Genomic DNA, 14,010 nt, shown 5'->3' on the forward strand with positions numbered 1-14,010 from the left:
GTCCGTAAGATCAATAAACACAAATAATAATTAATTTGTCTTTAATTAGAGCCTTGGGCCAAATATTTATATGGCACATTTTTGGGTAATCACATTTTATTTTATGTCCTATTTTTGACAACATCATCGCCTGTCACACGTAATTTGGTTCATGATTGAGTCATGAAGCTCAGATCAACATGTTTATGAAGGTAGCTTTGTTACCCTAATTGCAGTGTAGCTCTTTAGATATTGATGGCTTGCACTGACGTCACTGAAGCAGTCACGTTGGAGCACCAACATGGTAGGACGCTAACCTTGTGACGTCACGTTAGTTTTATCAGTAAACCGCGCTCTGACTTCTGTTCTTTCGCCATTCGTGCGCAGAGCCCCGATGACGTTACATCGACGTCTTTATCACACTGACGCAGGCGTGATTATTCTGCCTTGACGTCACCTATGCCACCTTTTGAAGCCATGTTTTGCGTCCGTGACGTCATGTCCGTGACAACATTAGATGTTGACCGACCATGTAAAACGTGGAAGACGGATATAGAACTAATATTACCGCGAGGGATACAAAGAGAACTTTAATTAATGGAAAGCGCATGCACAAGGCAGCCACATGCATGAGATAGTAGACCTTTATGCATCAGTATTTTGTTCTTCGTGCTATGCGAATGGTGTTATTGTTTATAAAGTTATCCGGAGCTATTAAATCTTGGTCTCAAACGTACCTCGGTGGTGATCTCGGGGTCCATTCTGTTGGACTGCTGGTCGACAAGACCAAGAGCGAAGGAGTCGACGACACCGGGTTTATACAGATCGTAGGGCTGACGCAGCAACTTAGACAGACGGATGGACTCTGTTGAAAAGAAAAACGAAAGAGAAAACTAGTTCACGCGCTGTTTTGACACGGGGCTCTTACATCTGTTCGGCTTAATTAAATGACAGCTTATTGCTTTCACATAGTACGTTAGGTCGCTGCGATTTTTCTAAGTGCACAACAAATCAATATGAATGCTTCACGCCTGACATAAGTTACTGGCCTTGTAACAACGCTAACGCAAGTCACCTAACATTATCAAATTCTCGTGTGCAGTATACATCCAAACAAAGTTTTAACAGGTGGCCGTGACTGATATGGTCCGTCGATTGTACCGGCTAAATTAGATAATATACTTCTTTCTTCAAGAGAAAGAGAGAGATAAAATGCAAGGAAAGACAGGGAGGATAACCAGACGCACATCCAGTTTGCTACCCTGCACTGGGGAAGGGATGAAGGGGAGAAAAGAGGTTGCTTGCTTCAAAAGTTACCGGAACGTATAAATGCTAAACATGTGTACTTTCTCGACGATCGATCTAAGTTTTGTCTTCTGCATACACACATGATATGTTTCTGCACAGATGTCACGTTTATTTCATTTAGCCTTGATTAATTTTTCAATCGTGGTTACGTGATGAGGCATTAGGCAACCTAATCCGTTCGCTATGTGCAATAAATTCTTGATGTGGCAAGGACGTTTGGTGTAAAGAATGTCGAACAGTGTACCATCTCATAGCAAGACGTGAAAAAATGACACTATGCTGCTATTATCGCTCCGTTATTATAGCTCTAACCGCAGTCTCAAACACGTAGTCTCAAGTCTTGCACTGACATCTGTCCTTGCTTAAGTGTGTAATTTGATTTCTACAGGGTTGGAATGTTCCCTCCTACGTTCTTCGTGTAATCTTAATAGGTGTGCAATGCATATGTGGCATGAAATTGGCGTGACATATTGTAGAGGCAAGCATAACACCTGGTCAACCGTGTATTCTTTGTAAACAGAACACAGGAAACTTACCAAGCTTCTCGTGGAACTTGTTGTATCTCTCTGTGATATCGGGCAGCAAACTGTGACCGAAACGGAAGGCAGCGGCCTGGAACGCTTGCCTGATTCCAGCGTTCACCTTTGGACTGTATCCATCGTAGTAGCCCTGCATAGATTATCATCGGTAGCTGTAATTGCCACTTTATTCAAGCTGATTTGCTGAAAACAACAACAGCAAAAAAAAAAACGCATCTTCAAAATGAGGTGCCGAATGCTTCATTGTTCTTCAAGGGATTGAGCATAGTATACATGTTTCTCAAGGTAACACGTATTTCTCGCGGTAAGAGAAGAATCAACACAATACGGCGACGAATAACTGTCCAAGAAGTTTATCGCAGTGTACCTAGAATCTCAAATATTAAAATTCTCTCTGATGTAGTGGCTTCGTTTTTATTTTTTATTTTTTGTACTATATTATGTACGCTAACTACGTCAGATTGGTGATGTACACAACCACAACATGATTTTCATTCAAGCCTATGTTTGCGGGCACTGTGTGTGCCGGCTATGCGTGCCACTTAACTTAATTGGTTGGGAAGTCTACTAAGGCTCACTACAGCATTTTCTCCTCGTGACCTCAAGCGGTTAATTATTTGAATAATTGAGCGATTGATTGTGCGGCTTGTCTTACGTGCAGTGCGGGCGTAAGTCCGTACTTCTTGACCGCGTCGGGTCCCAGCACGGCGGGCAGCCACTCGGTGAGCGTGAGGTGCTGCACCTCGGCGATGAGGATGTGCCGCGTCTCCTGGAAGAGCGTCTCGTCGTCCCAGTGTGGGTTCACTTCCTGCAGGCCCTTGGCGATCTTGTTGTGCTCTCGCAGCCACAGCGTGTGCATCACCGTCAGTGACAACTGCTCGTTCACGCGCTCGTCGCCTGCGTTCGAAAAAAGAGATTGTACGAAAGCGAGATTGGCTGGATTACACGGTTATTATGATGTGGGTCTTCTGGATATGTTCTTGTGTTACATACCAGTATGTTTAGGTAATAAGAATTTAAAACCAGCACCGGACGATTGAAAGTTAAGCTGTTTGGTATAAAGAAACTATCTCCGTATTTAGGCTTTGGCCACTTGTACGCATAAGGAAGATAAACCACTAGTTATTCAGAGGTGCAATGAACATAAGTCTTTTAAAAAAATCTTTGCGACAAATTTTACCGGATTGTAACTGCATGCCTAGATTCGATCAATGCGCAGCTTTATGTAGACGCAAGAGCGACAAAATGAGTCTTCTGGTTGAGGCTTAGCATAATAATAGTACTTGAAGCACATGCGTAGGCTAGCCTTCTCGTAACTTGCATGCACAAGAAAGAAAACAATTATCTATCGCGTAGACCCACAGATGTGCCTATTTTACGCGTGAATTTGTCGCAGATAAATTTTGAGTTGCCTTCATTGCACCACAGTACACACATTCACTTGACAGCTGCAATATTTGTTGAGAGTAAACGTCTCAAAACAACAATATGATTACGTGAGACGCCGTAGCGGAGCGCTTCAGAAATTACTGCCACCCGGAGTTTCTTGAATTTTAATCTAAGTAATCCTAAATGTAATTACACGGGTCTTTCCTTAATAATTTGCCTTTGCGTATTGTCTGATCCTAGCACAGTTACGTCCTGTTTTGTCCGTGTAAGCATGCCTTAGCCTCTTTCCCAATGCAAACATATCAATTTTCAATGCAATTATGATAAGCGAAGAGGCGTCATAAAAAAAAAAAACACAACGTGAGGTTTAGCTTGTCTTCGTGAAAGCACTTTTTCTGGTTATCGGCATGCCCTGCGCAATGGAGGACAATGGACCTAAAATAGACAAAGAGCGTCCGAGAACTTTTTTGATTGCACTCAATGTTGTATCGTTTGGTGAGTTGATAAAGACACGGACAATGGAGATCAGACGTGCAGACTATATCTAAACCCTGGTTCTTAACGCACAATGGAAAATTAGCCTGGTATATCTAGATGTATTGTTCAGTTCTCGTTTAACAGTTTGGACCAATCATGTGCTGTATCTTTATTTCGTTGCAAAAAGATAAGCTAAACAATGCGAACCAGAAATGATTTTTTTGTTCATGTGGCATGGCGCTTTGATGAAGGTTATTCTCCTGTACAGCGATAAAGAGTACCTGACCTTGCTTTTCGAAGTTGTTCGAGGACCGTATACAAGCGTTCCGTGCCTTGGTTTTAGAATGTATTGGGGTACATGAGGGCTGTGATTTGATAACTGGCCGCAGTTATATCGGGACAATAAAGCCCTGCGGTAGCCATTGTTGCTCCACTGACAGCGAAGTGAAAGCTTGCTAAGGATGATGGGGTCAAACGCGTGTGCTAGGCGGTAACCTTGGTTTATATATTTCGGCAGGAGAATGATTACGTCGAAACTTTCGACCGCTACACTCGTGGCGGCATCATCGAACCGTTGTACTTCGTCTGATCTGCCTCTGCTTGTGCGCCGTTGTGTTTCCCCCCTTCATTCATTCTTGGCACTGACAAGACAATCTAATATTGTAAACTGGGTTCCACTGACGTGGCCCTGTAAGATCTTGATTTGCTTGCGTCGACTGTTAATACCTTTTGGCTACCCGACCGCATACTGTTCAAACTTTGTCGCCTGGCTACTGCGCATGGCAACCTCTGTATATTACCTTCACCCCACCCCTCTTTAAGCGTACTATGGCGTATATTATTGTCGGCGAGACAAGTGACATCCCGTATCCATCAGGACATTGTCCTTGTCCGTTTCCTCCGCGTATTCCTTTCAGCTGCTTCATTACGACCAAAGCGACGTCGGCGAGGCGCTGAGTGTATCGCGCTGATGCTTCGAGATTGGCAGTACGACGGGTGTAACGAGGAGACGTTATAGATTTGACAAGCTTGAGGTCTGTGTAACTCGGATGTGTCAGGCTCAAGGTGGTCTGAGTGGGACGCCAATGCGCACGGCAGCGGCCGCCATACGTTCGTGGCCGCCGCCCATATGATGATGGTTTCACATCAGCGCGCACAGGGCGAATTAAGGAAGTGGAGGGAAAGGGAAAGGTGGAAGGGAAGATTACTGGCTGCATTGTGCACTCGCCTGCGTCGAAGCAGTAAAGGTTCCTGGGCCTCGCCATGCAGCCAACGTCCGCCTCGACCGTCTTCATGGGCAGCAGGTCCTTGAGGCCCAAGTCCCGGTACAGAGGAGTGGTCTTCATGCGTCCTTGTTTCAAGCAAGGGATAGTAGCAGAAAAAGAAAGAGAGTAGAGACACAAATCAGTGATACGGATCGGCGTTGGCGTTCTACTGCCACCATCTTATACTACGGCCGCCCCAGAGAGGTGTCTTCGATTACGGTGTGCACCCCAGTTGCGGTTCGCGAGGTCGCGCAGCGGGGAGCTGCATAGCACTCTATCATGGACGTGCCAACTTAGCGCCGGGCGCCCGAATCGTATACGTACTAGACGTATATATATATACGTACAACGACCTCGATCAGGAAAAAAAAAGGGGGGGACACCTACCTCCGGAGAACTCGCGCAATCGGCTGGCGACTTCCTGGGTGCTTCCGTAGACGAAGCCGGCATCGATGTATGCCGAAATGATGTTCATCTGGGACCTCGGACCTGAAAGGAAAATGCGTCGTTCAGTTGGGAGAGTGCATTGGTATGACATGTGCCTATGCACACGAGGATTACAAATAAGCAGACTAAATAAAAACAACGTGTGTCTGATGAAAGAAAAAATCTTACGTTATATACACGGACGTTAAAGGAAGTTTCTTTGTCATCAAGCTTTGCCAGAAACTGTACCAATGATCTTATGCTTCTAATTGCGCTGATTACTGGTGTATGGAAGAATTTGGAAAATAGAGAGAGAGAGAGAGAGAGAGAGAGAGAGAGTGAGCAATAGAAATCAAAGGCATGGAAGTTCATCGGGTGTACGCATATTTGCTACCCTGCAGCGAGAAAGAAGGAAGCACGTTAAAAAAGGAGGGGGATAACATACAATGGTTTTTCACCGCATAAAACATGTTGAAAAAACTTATGTTTAAAATGCCGAACTCTTGGTTACTACGGCTTCAATGCTGCCTCTACTATGGGATCCTAATGTAATACTAGGTCATTGGAATGCACCCACAGCTTTGAACAGGGTGTATCACAGAAAGCGGTATTCGACGCTCACCGAGTGTGCAGGATGGCCTGAGACCGGCGAGGACTCTGGCGAACTCAAGACATTTGCGGTTGAAGAACTTGTAGAATGGGTCGTCACGTGGCACGTCGATGACCAAGCAGTTGGGATGCCTCTCCTCGGGAGCGTACTTGCAGCAGTCGATATCCTGGCGTTCCTCGTCTGAAACAGGCACAAGAGCATGATCGTGTGAGTCACTCGAGTGCTGCTTAAATTAGCTCACAAATATCTAATAAATGGGCTCCGATGTGATGTAAATCTTTCCTTCGACGTATTTATTTTTTATTCCTTCTGTTATTTAGCTGAAGAGCACTTGGAACGCTAAAGGAGCAAAAAGATTGGGAGGGTAGGCTAGTCTGATTCATTGAACACACAAAACGAAGCCAGCCCTACCACATTTAAACTGATGTAAATAATTATGGACAGTAAAAAAAAAACATTTCAACATAAGGTAAAAACTGAATAACAACGCAGTTTCATTTACATTGAGAACAGTCAGACAAAAGACAGTTGCACTTGAACGTCGAGTTCGATAGTACGTGAAATAAGTAGGAAAAAAAAAGAAACATGTTGCAATATACACTTGAGTACTTTTCATGCATATACATTATCTGCTGCTCATTTGTGCTTCATCTGCGACCAACACACTTTTTTTTTCATTTTTTCCCTCATGGTTTAAAATTCAGCGAGGATCTTCATTTTCACGATGAGTCTCTTGTTGCCGATGCTTTCTTTATACTTGAGGTGAAGAATAACTTAAGCTGTATGTCTTATGAAGGTTATAAATCGGGCACTGTCTTTACACAACATTCGTTGGCGGAAAAATTCTTTGCTTCAGTTATGTAAGTAAGTCCGCATAGACACTCACGTGAAATAGGGAAGAAATGAAGAGAAATTGATCGCCGGGAAATCGATGCCGTACGTCCGCCCCACTTATATCTAGATCAGTTCCTCGAGGAAGAGTACAGAACGTTAACCCCGCCGACCATGCCTCAAGAACATTGGTGGCGACAGGACTATAATACGCCCGGAGGGAGGGGAAAAAAGAGAGAGAAAGTTTTCGTGTGTCCATCAACATTTTCGTAAGCTGGATTCGTACTTCTCAGCATCGTGTACCCATATAATGAGTACATTTAACAAGCTAATTGGCCACATTCCGAATACCAGTGGAGCCGTTTCTCCTCTCTTATTTCTTTTTTTATCACTTTTGCCGCACGTTCCGCGATTAGATCAAGGGAAACCACGCATTCCTTCTGCAAACAGGACGAACCAAATTAACGCAGTGTTTCAGAAAGTGATAACAGATACCCGGCGCATTGTTGCGGTTGTAGGCCGATATATTTATATACAGCCGGTATATGGTATTGTTATTATATATATTTTCTCGGATGGAATGAAATACACAGTCCGAACCTTCCGAGTCGATTAAATAATATTCCTACATGTAGATAACGAGGTGGGTATATTTTGTTCCAGTGCAGGCATGTTTTCCTGGTATGTCCTTTTTTTGTTTTCTACCCATGCGGATTACCCAATACGGCCGGATGTAAGCATGCGTATCACATAAAAGAGGCTAATTTTTGTTCAGTGATAGGAGGCTTGTGTTTATGCTACTCGCGTCGGAATTGCAATTAGTGATATTTCACAGTGGTAAAAGCTTTAGCTTTGACTGAATTACACTAGTCAATTGAATAAGGCGGCCCACATGGCGCCCTTCGTTACAGTAGCGTGACCACCAACGTACGAGCGAAAACGAAGAGACACAAAGAAAGACGCTATTTGCTGTTATTTTTTATCTTATGTCATATATCGGTCGTCGCGCTACTAATTGACGGGCCAACGTTACTGACATGCCCGTTCATCCACCCTTATTATACGGCATAAACTTCAACCCACTGAATGGTGGGTACGACAGCTGTTTCAGCTGTCGTACCCACCATTCAAGATGTATGAGACACATATGTCAATAGCATAACGCCGGCGGAACTGTCGCCGAATGAGAGTTGCACGGAAGCACGCTGAAAGCTCGAACAGTCTAACAAAGTTGTGGACATTTTCGCCGCACAGGTCAATAGGGCCCTGGACTAGAAGACCCACTCACTCCTCACTTGCCCTAATACCCTAAAATAAAAGTTTTTTTTTTCTAGTACCAATGCACGGTGCGTAGTATAGCAAATGATAGATAACCTACATGTCTCATGTGCGCTGAAATGTGCGGTTGTGCCGCCGATGTATGCATGGTGTTTGAATGAGAAGAACCCAGGTTACAATCACTTTTATAGAACACACATGTCGCATTTGGTTGCGTTGACGACTTGCTTATCTCTTGCTGGGTTATCGAAAACTGCTAACGGGGTTGGGTGACTTGAAAGCGTTAATGCGCGAGCAGTAAGTAAAAACAGTTTATGTCTTCGTTGCCTCTTTTGTGTATGCACATATATTTTAAAGGCGTTTACTTCAAATCACGCAGTGGTATGGTTACCGCTGACTAGATTATAAGAAAAGTAAACCGACCTAAATGGTGTGCACGTTTTTGGGAAAGTGGACCCGCGCCTTCAACACTGCACTCCAATGTACGGCAAGGTCTAGACTTCACTCTGGCTAGTTGCTGGCACAGGCCACCGTACCCACATAGGACAAAGACTACACAGTCGGTTTCACTGAATCGATAATGGCACTGGTGACCTTTGTTCGAAGCAGCTTCGTCATTCCTATAACCCCGATTGTTGAGTTAATCAAGCGACCCCTGACTCTCTCTCCGATGCGTCATTTCGTCACCACTACTTTGGCGTCGCCAGAGAGGTCGCCCCGCCGTGGTGGTCTAGTGGCTAAGGTACTCGGCTGCTGACCCACAGGTCTCGGGATCGAATCCCAGCTGCGGCGGCTGCATTTCCGATGGAGGCGGAAATGTTGTAGGCCCGTGTGCTCAGATTTGGGTGCACGTTAAAGAACCCCAGGTGGTTGAAATTTCCGGAGCCCTCCACTACGGCGTCTCTCATAATTATATGGTGGTTTTGGGACGTTGAACCCCACATATCAATCAGTCAATCAATCGCCAGAGAGGTCACGGGTTATTTTCGATAGCCGAACTTCACTCAGTATGCACTGTATTAGCATCTACAGCTATTCAGACTCTATAGACGCGCCGTTCCGGAAATGCCAGTCAGGGAGTGAACAGCCTTCATGTAAACTCTATTTCATTAAGGTTCTACACACTAATGAATGGTCTATATGGCGACGCCACACGAGTGAAATGACAACACGCGGCTGGAACCTACGTGTATAGCCCGTATCGTTACAACGAACACCATCTTTGTAAGATATGAGTGCTCGCTCAAAGCTTGCACATGACACGACATAGAATCGTGTGGACATGACCTTCATTTTTGTTTCTCGATGTCAATGGTCCTTCTTTCTCTCTCTCTCCACCACTCTCCGGTCTCTCACGCCTTTGCAGAAGATGCGAGCGTAGATTTCATGCCACCCACTGCGACATAGCTTGAAGTCTAAGGTGCTGAGTTCGAGGACGTGGGTATACATGGGTTCGATACCCGACCATGACAGGCAAAGTTGAGCGGTACGAAAGCCACAACAGTTGTGTACCTAGAATTAGGTGAACAGAAGGGAACCTCGACGAGACGGATCTAATCATGCGTGACTCATTCATGTGTTTCTCATGATGATGACGTCCTTCTGGCACCTAAAGACGCATAACCGAATTGCATTGAGCTTTTCATTCCTGATAATAAAGAAAAAAAATGAAGAAATAAAAAAAAGCACTCGATAGACTAAACGTTCAAAACACTGCGTCTTCGCGAAGCGGGCCTTTCTCTTGTCTTTCGCGTCGTTCAACATGAACGAAGGCGCCGTCGGTGACCGGTCAATCATCGATACAAGCGCGAGCGTGCGCTCAGTCGCGGAGCAACACTCGTGCCGATCGTGATTTCGCCTCGCGACGGAGGAGGCGACTATTTCCGTCATCTACGCGCACGACGGTCGCCATTTCCCGGGCATTTCCGCGTTTCGAGCCAGGCCACGCGGCCTCGAAAGAAGAGCGAGGAAGCGAGCGGCTGCGATCGGCCTCTGTGCGCGTTTAAGCCGTCTCAACTGGAGAGCTCTCTGCTCGCTACTTCGTAAGGGGGCACGGCAGTGCTCTGTATTTCCTTATCTATCCCATACCTTTCTCGTTTTCTCCGGTTATCTTTTTGTTCTTTAGCCTATTTATCTCGTTACTTTTCCATTGCGCTCGCATTCTCCTCCGTCTCTTTTCTTGCCTTTAACATCACAGAGGGCCGCCGCAATCGCTCCGTTTCGTTTCTTTTCTTTTCTTCCTTTCGAATGCGCCGCTAACACCTCTGCTCTTCGAAACTCATCCATAGTCATGGCCGCCCCGTCTGTTTCCTCTCGACACGTCGGCCGTGCTTGCATGTGTGCTCTTTCCTGACAGAATACAAGATCCTCCCTTCGTATTCACACTCGTTGTCGTCCAGGCTCTTTCTTTTTCTTGTCTCAGCTCGCCGACTCTTCGACGCGAAGCACTCGATCGCGAAACGCCCCGCCATGCGTTTCCGAGCGAACTGCGCGAACGCTTTTCTCGGATTGTAGTATATGACTGCGCACACCCCCCTTCTCTCCGTGTTTTCACTGGCGTTGCAACACCGTTTCCATCGCTCTGGCGAAGAATCGTTTACAACGAAGATCGGCCAATAATGGTGTTGTACGCGCCCTCACTTTTCGGGTTGTTGCGACGTCAATGTGATCTGCGAAACCACCCCGTCATTTCCTGCTTCACTATTCGTTTAGCTTGGATTTGCTTTTTTTTTTTTGTAGCTTCGAGACTTTATTTTCGCGCCCTCTCAACTTCTTTGATTTCAGTTCGTTTACTGCATGTCGCGTTTAAATGGTACTGTTGCAGCAAAAAAAAAAAAAACAAAAAAAAACGAAGGGCTTGTATATGATCAGCTGGTGCTCCTTCGCGGCTCTTTATTGGCGGCCTGATTTCGCGCTTTCTGAACGGTTATCTCTATAGTAATATATACCAACAAACCACCCGGATCGCCTGTCCTCCCATCTTTTCCTTTACTCCACTTCCTTTTTACTTTTCTCTGCTTTATTTTCACGCGTGTGTTACATCTAGAATCTCTCTTGGGCGCAAACCTAGTCACGATTTCATGGCTCTTAACTGAATTGAATGATTGCAAAGAACAAGAAAAATACATCGACGCATATTTCTCTTGGGGTTCGTGTGCTAAACGCATTCTGCGCGCGATCTGTCCGTTAGAGGAAGAATAATAATGATAATAATGCGACAACGTCGTGTAGAAAGTCCGGTGCGCCAGACGTACACCTTCTAGATGCTCTCTGCACTGCGCAGACGCCGAGAGTGACGTTTGACATCTTACGCTACACTCATTCGATGCGATAGCTCAGACAGCTGTGTTACGAGTGCTTTGACGTGTGGCTGCATGCGTAACAGCAAAGAAGAGCCGGGCAGAACGGTGGGCGTGTTGCACTGCGCGCCGCAGGGAGCGTTATTGAGGTGACTCCGACAAGTGTCTTTAGTGCGAACTTTGAGTTGCACTGCAGATTTTTGTTTTCTGACGTACTAAAGTGGTTCCGGGAAGCTTATAGGTTTGGTATTTCGTGGGTCTTTCTTTCGCGACACACTAAAAAAAAAAATGGAGAAAAAAGGGGTTAATGCTTTTTATCTTGAAAGCCTGTAACTTTATATTTTGTACTAAGCCTGCTGTTGCCGACCCATGTCTTGGTGTTCATCGTAAAATTTTAGCAAATATTTTAATAACCGAAACGCAAGAACCTTATGCAATAGCAACCGCGTGCTGTGAAATCAGGTGCAGGGTGTTTTCACATAGTTCATTACAGAATTCGAACCACTACTTTCGGCAGGAATATAGCAGAATCCGGATTACAGATACTGCACATCTTTCTCAAGGGAAGCCGCGTACATCGACAAGTCCGTGGAAGACAAGCTTGGCTTGCTGATACTGGGAACAACAATTGTCAAAGCTGTCGGTGAGCTCGCTCCCTCGAAATCTTCGAAGGTATAACACTAATTTGCTGGCGCTACCTTGCTACAGAATCTTGCCGCGCAACAGTTATGGTATAGGCACGCGCTCACAACGTGCGGTAGCTGGAACACCAAGGATCGGTGACGTTTCACGAGGTAGTTGCAGATGGCGTCAGCTATAGGTTGGTGCGCTGCTTTTGAAGGTGATAACTGGTGACCTCCATTATTAAAGGTGTTGAATTTACACTTTTCAAAGTGCGCACTGCGGTTTAAACGCGGTCTAAGGCAAAATACTTGAGGGGGGGGGGGGGACAAACAGTGGACCCCACCTCTCCCCTAAGAAGTTGAATGCTCGGGGGATTCTTCGATAGAACAAGTATCTCGAAATTCTGCCTCTCTTATTTCTGTAGCTTGTGGTCCAGTCATGTATACATGCATGCAGTTTTCACAGCAGACGTTCTACTTAGCACTCGTTTGCGGCTGTGCAGCAGTTCGCTGGACGAATGAACTGCACTGTGCTAAGGAGGAAGAAAGTTTAAGCGGAAAGACATGGAGGTTAGCCAGTTCTTAGACCGGCTGGCTACCCTGTGCTGGGGAAAGGGGTGAGGGGAATGAAAGATGTTAAAAAAAATGTTGCGAAGAGATAGAGAAATTACAAAAAAACTGTGCTAAAGCACAGTTTAGCACTGTGCTAAAGCACTGTGCTAAAGATATAATTAAGCCTTCAGGCTCGTCGCATGTGTTCGGTGCCAGTGCTTGCTCTGTGAAAATCGGGCAGGACCCGTTTGATTGCGACGGAGAAATTAAACGCGGGAAATAGCGGTTCGAACGCGGGTGTTGGCAAGTATTTGTTGAAGCAAGACGTCTGCGACTCGCCCCATTTAATCTCAGTGATTGTAGCGAAACGCACCATGCCGAGGGCTGATATGTAGCCTGATTTGTAATATGGCTCGCGAACGTGCTATATACTTGGGGTCGATTAGATTAACTTCGGTCTATATTCTGCACACGAACTCTATCGCGATTCGCGCGCATTTGAAGCGGTGAATCGACGAGCAGTTGTTTCAAACAGGTTGCAGATCAGATCTCGTTGCCTTGCGTGAGCGAAGCTTGAATTGTGTGCAGTTCCCATTCCCCGGTTACGGGCTGTTGTCGAATGATGAATGGGATGGCGAAAACCTCCATCTTGGGCGCTTTGTATTCGAAGGCGTGTATGGCCCCAACGCGGTGGTCTAGTGGCTAAGGTACTGGGCTGGTGATTCGCAGGTCGCGGGATCGAGTCCCCGCTGCGGCGGCTGTATTTTCGGTGCAGGCGGAAATGTTGTAGGCCCGTGTGCTCAGATTTGGGTGCAGGTGAAGGAACCCCAGGTGGTCTACATTTCTGGAGCCCTCCACTACGGCGTCTTTCATAATCATATGGTGGTTTTGGGACGTTAAACCCCACATATGACTCAATCAATCAATCAATCAAAGGCGTGTATGACGGGTTATAGGATACTGGAAATATGAAAGCAAGACTGCGTCTATTTGGGGCAAGCATCAACCACAGCGAAATAATATTTTTATAGGCACGCCGTATTATTACAAGACGGCCTCAATGAAGGCTCTTTTTAGCTTTCTGCGTCCATTATGTGTAATTGCACGGGGAAAACGCATGCACGCGTAAAAAGTACAGGTAAAATATGCACATGCGGATGAGTAGCCTTCAAAGCTCAGTAGTACACACACACACACACACACACACACAAATGGTTGATATGTGGGGTTTAACGTCCCAAAACCACCATATGATTATGAGAGACGCCGTAATGGAGGGCTCCGGAAATTTCGACCACCTGGGGTTCTTCAACGTGCACCCAAATCTGAGCACACGGGCCTACACCATTCCCGCCTCCATCGGAAATGCAGCCGCCGCAGCCGGGATTCGAACCCGCGACCTGCGGGTCAGCAGCTGAGTACCTTAGCCACTAG

The 14,010-nt window shown here is 45.9% G+C and overlaps 1 protein-coding gene across 2 annotated transcripts in view; it reads right to left on the reverse strand.

The window, feature by feature from the left end:
- The window catches only part of LOC119170332 (salivary peroxidase/catechol oxidase), a 174,102-nt gene that overhangs the window by 9,360 nt on the left and 150,732 nt on the right, over positions 1–14,010 (reverse strand). For both annotated transcript variants that reach the window (XM_037421471.2, XM_075876845.1), the window contains exons 6-11: positions 6,006–6,173; positions 5,345–5,446; positions 4,921–5,043; positions 2,482–2,723; positions 1,824–1,956; positions 717–844 (exon numbers count right to left, since the gene is read on the reverse strand). In XM_037421471.2, coding sequence (XP_037277368.2) covers positions 717–844; positions 1,824–1,956; positions 2,482–2,723; positions 4,921–5,043; positions 5,345–5,446; positions 6,006–6,173 — 896 coding nt within the window. The remainder of the gene's footprint in view (positions 1–716; positions 845–1,823; positions 1,957–2,481; positions 2,724–4,920; positions 5,044–5,344; positions 5,447–6,005; positions 6,174–14,010) is intronic.

Source organism: Rhipicephalus microplus, chromosome 2, assembly GCF_043290135.1.
Source record: "Rhipicephalus microplus isolate Deutch F79 chromosome 2, USDA_Rmic, whole genome shotgun sequence".
In the NCBI taxonomy this organism is placed as follows: Eukaryota; Metazoa; Arthropoda; class Arachnida; order Ixodida; family Ixodidae; genus Rhipicephalus; species Rhipicephalus microplus.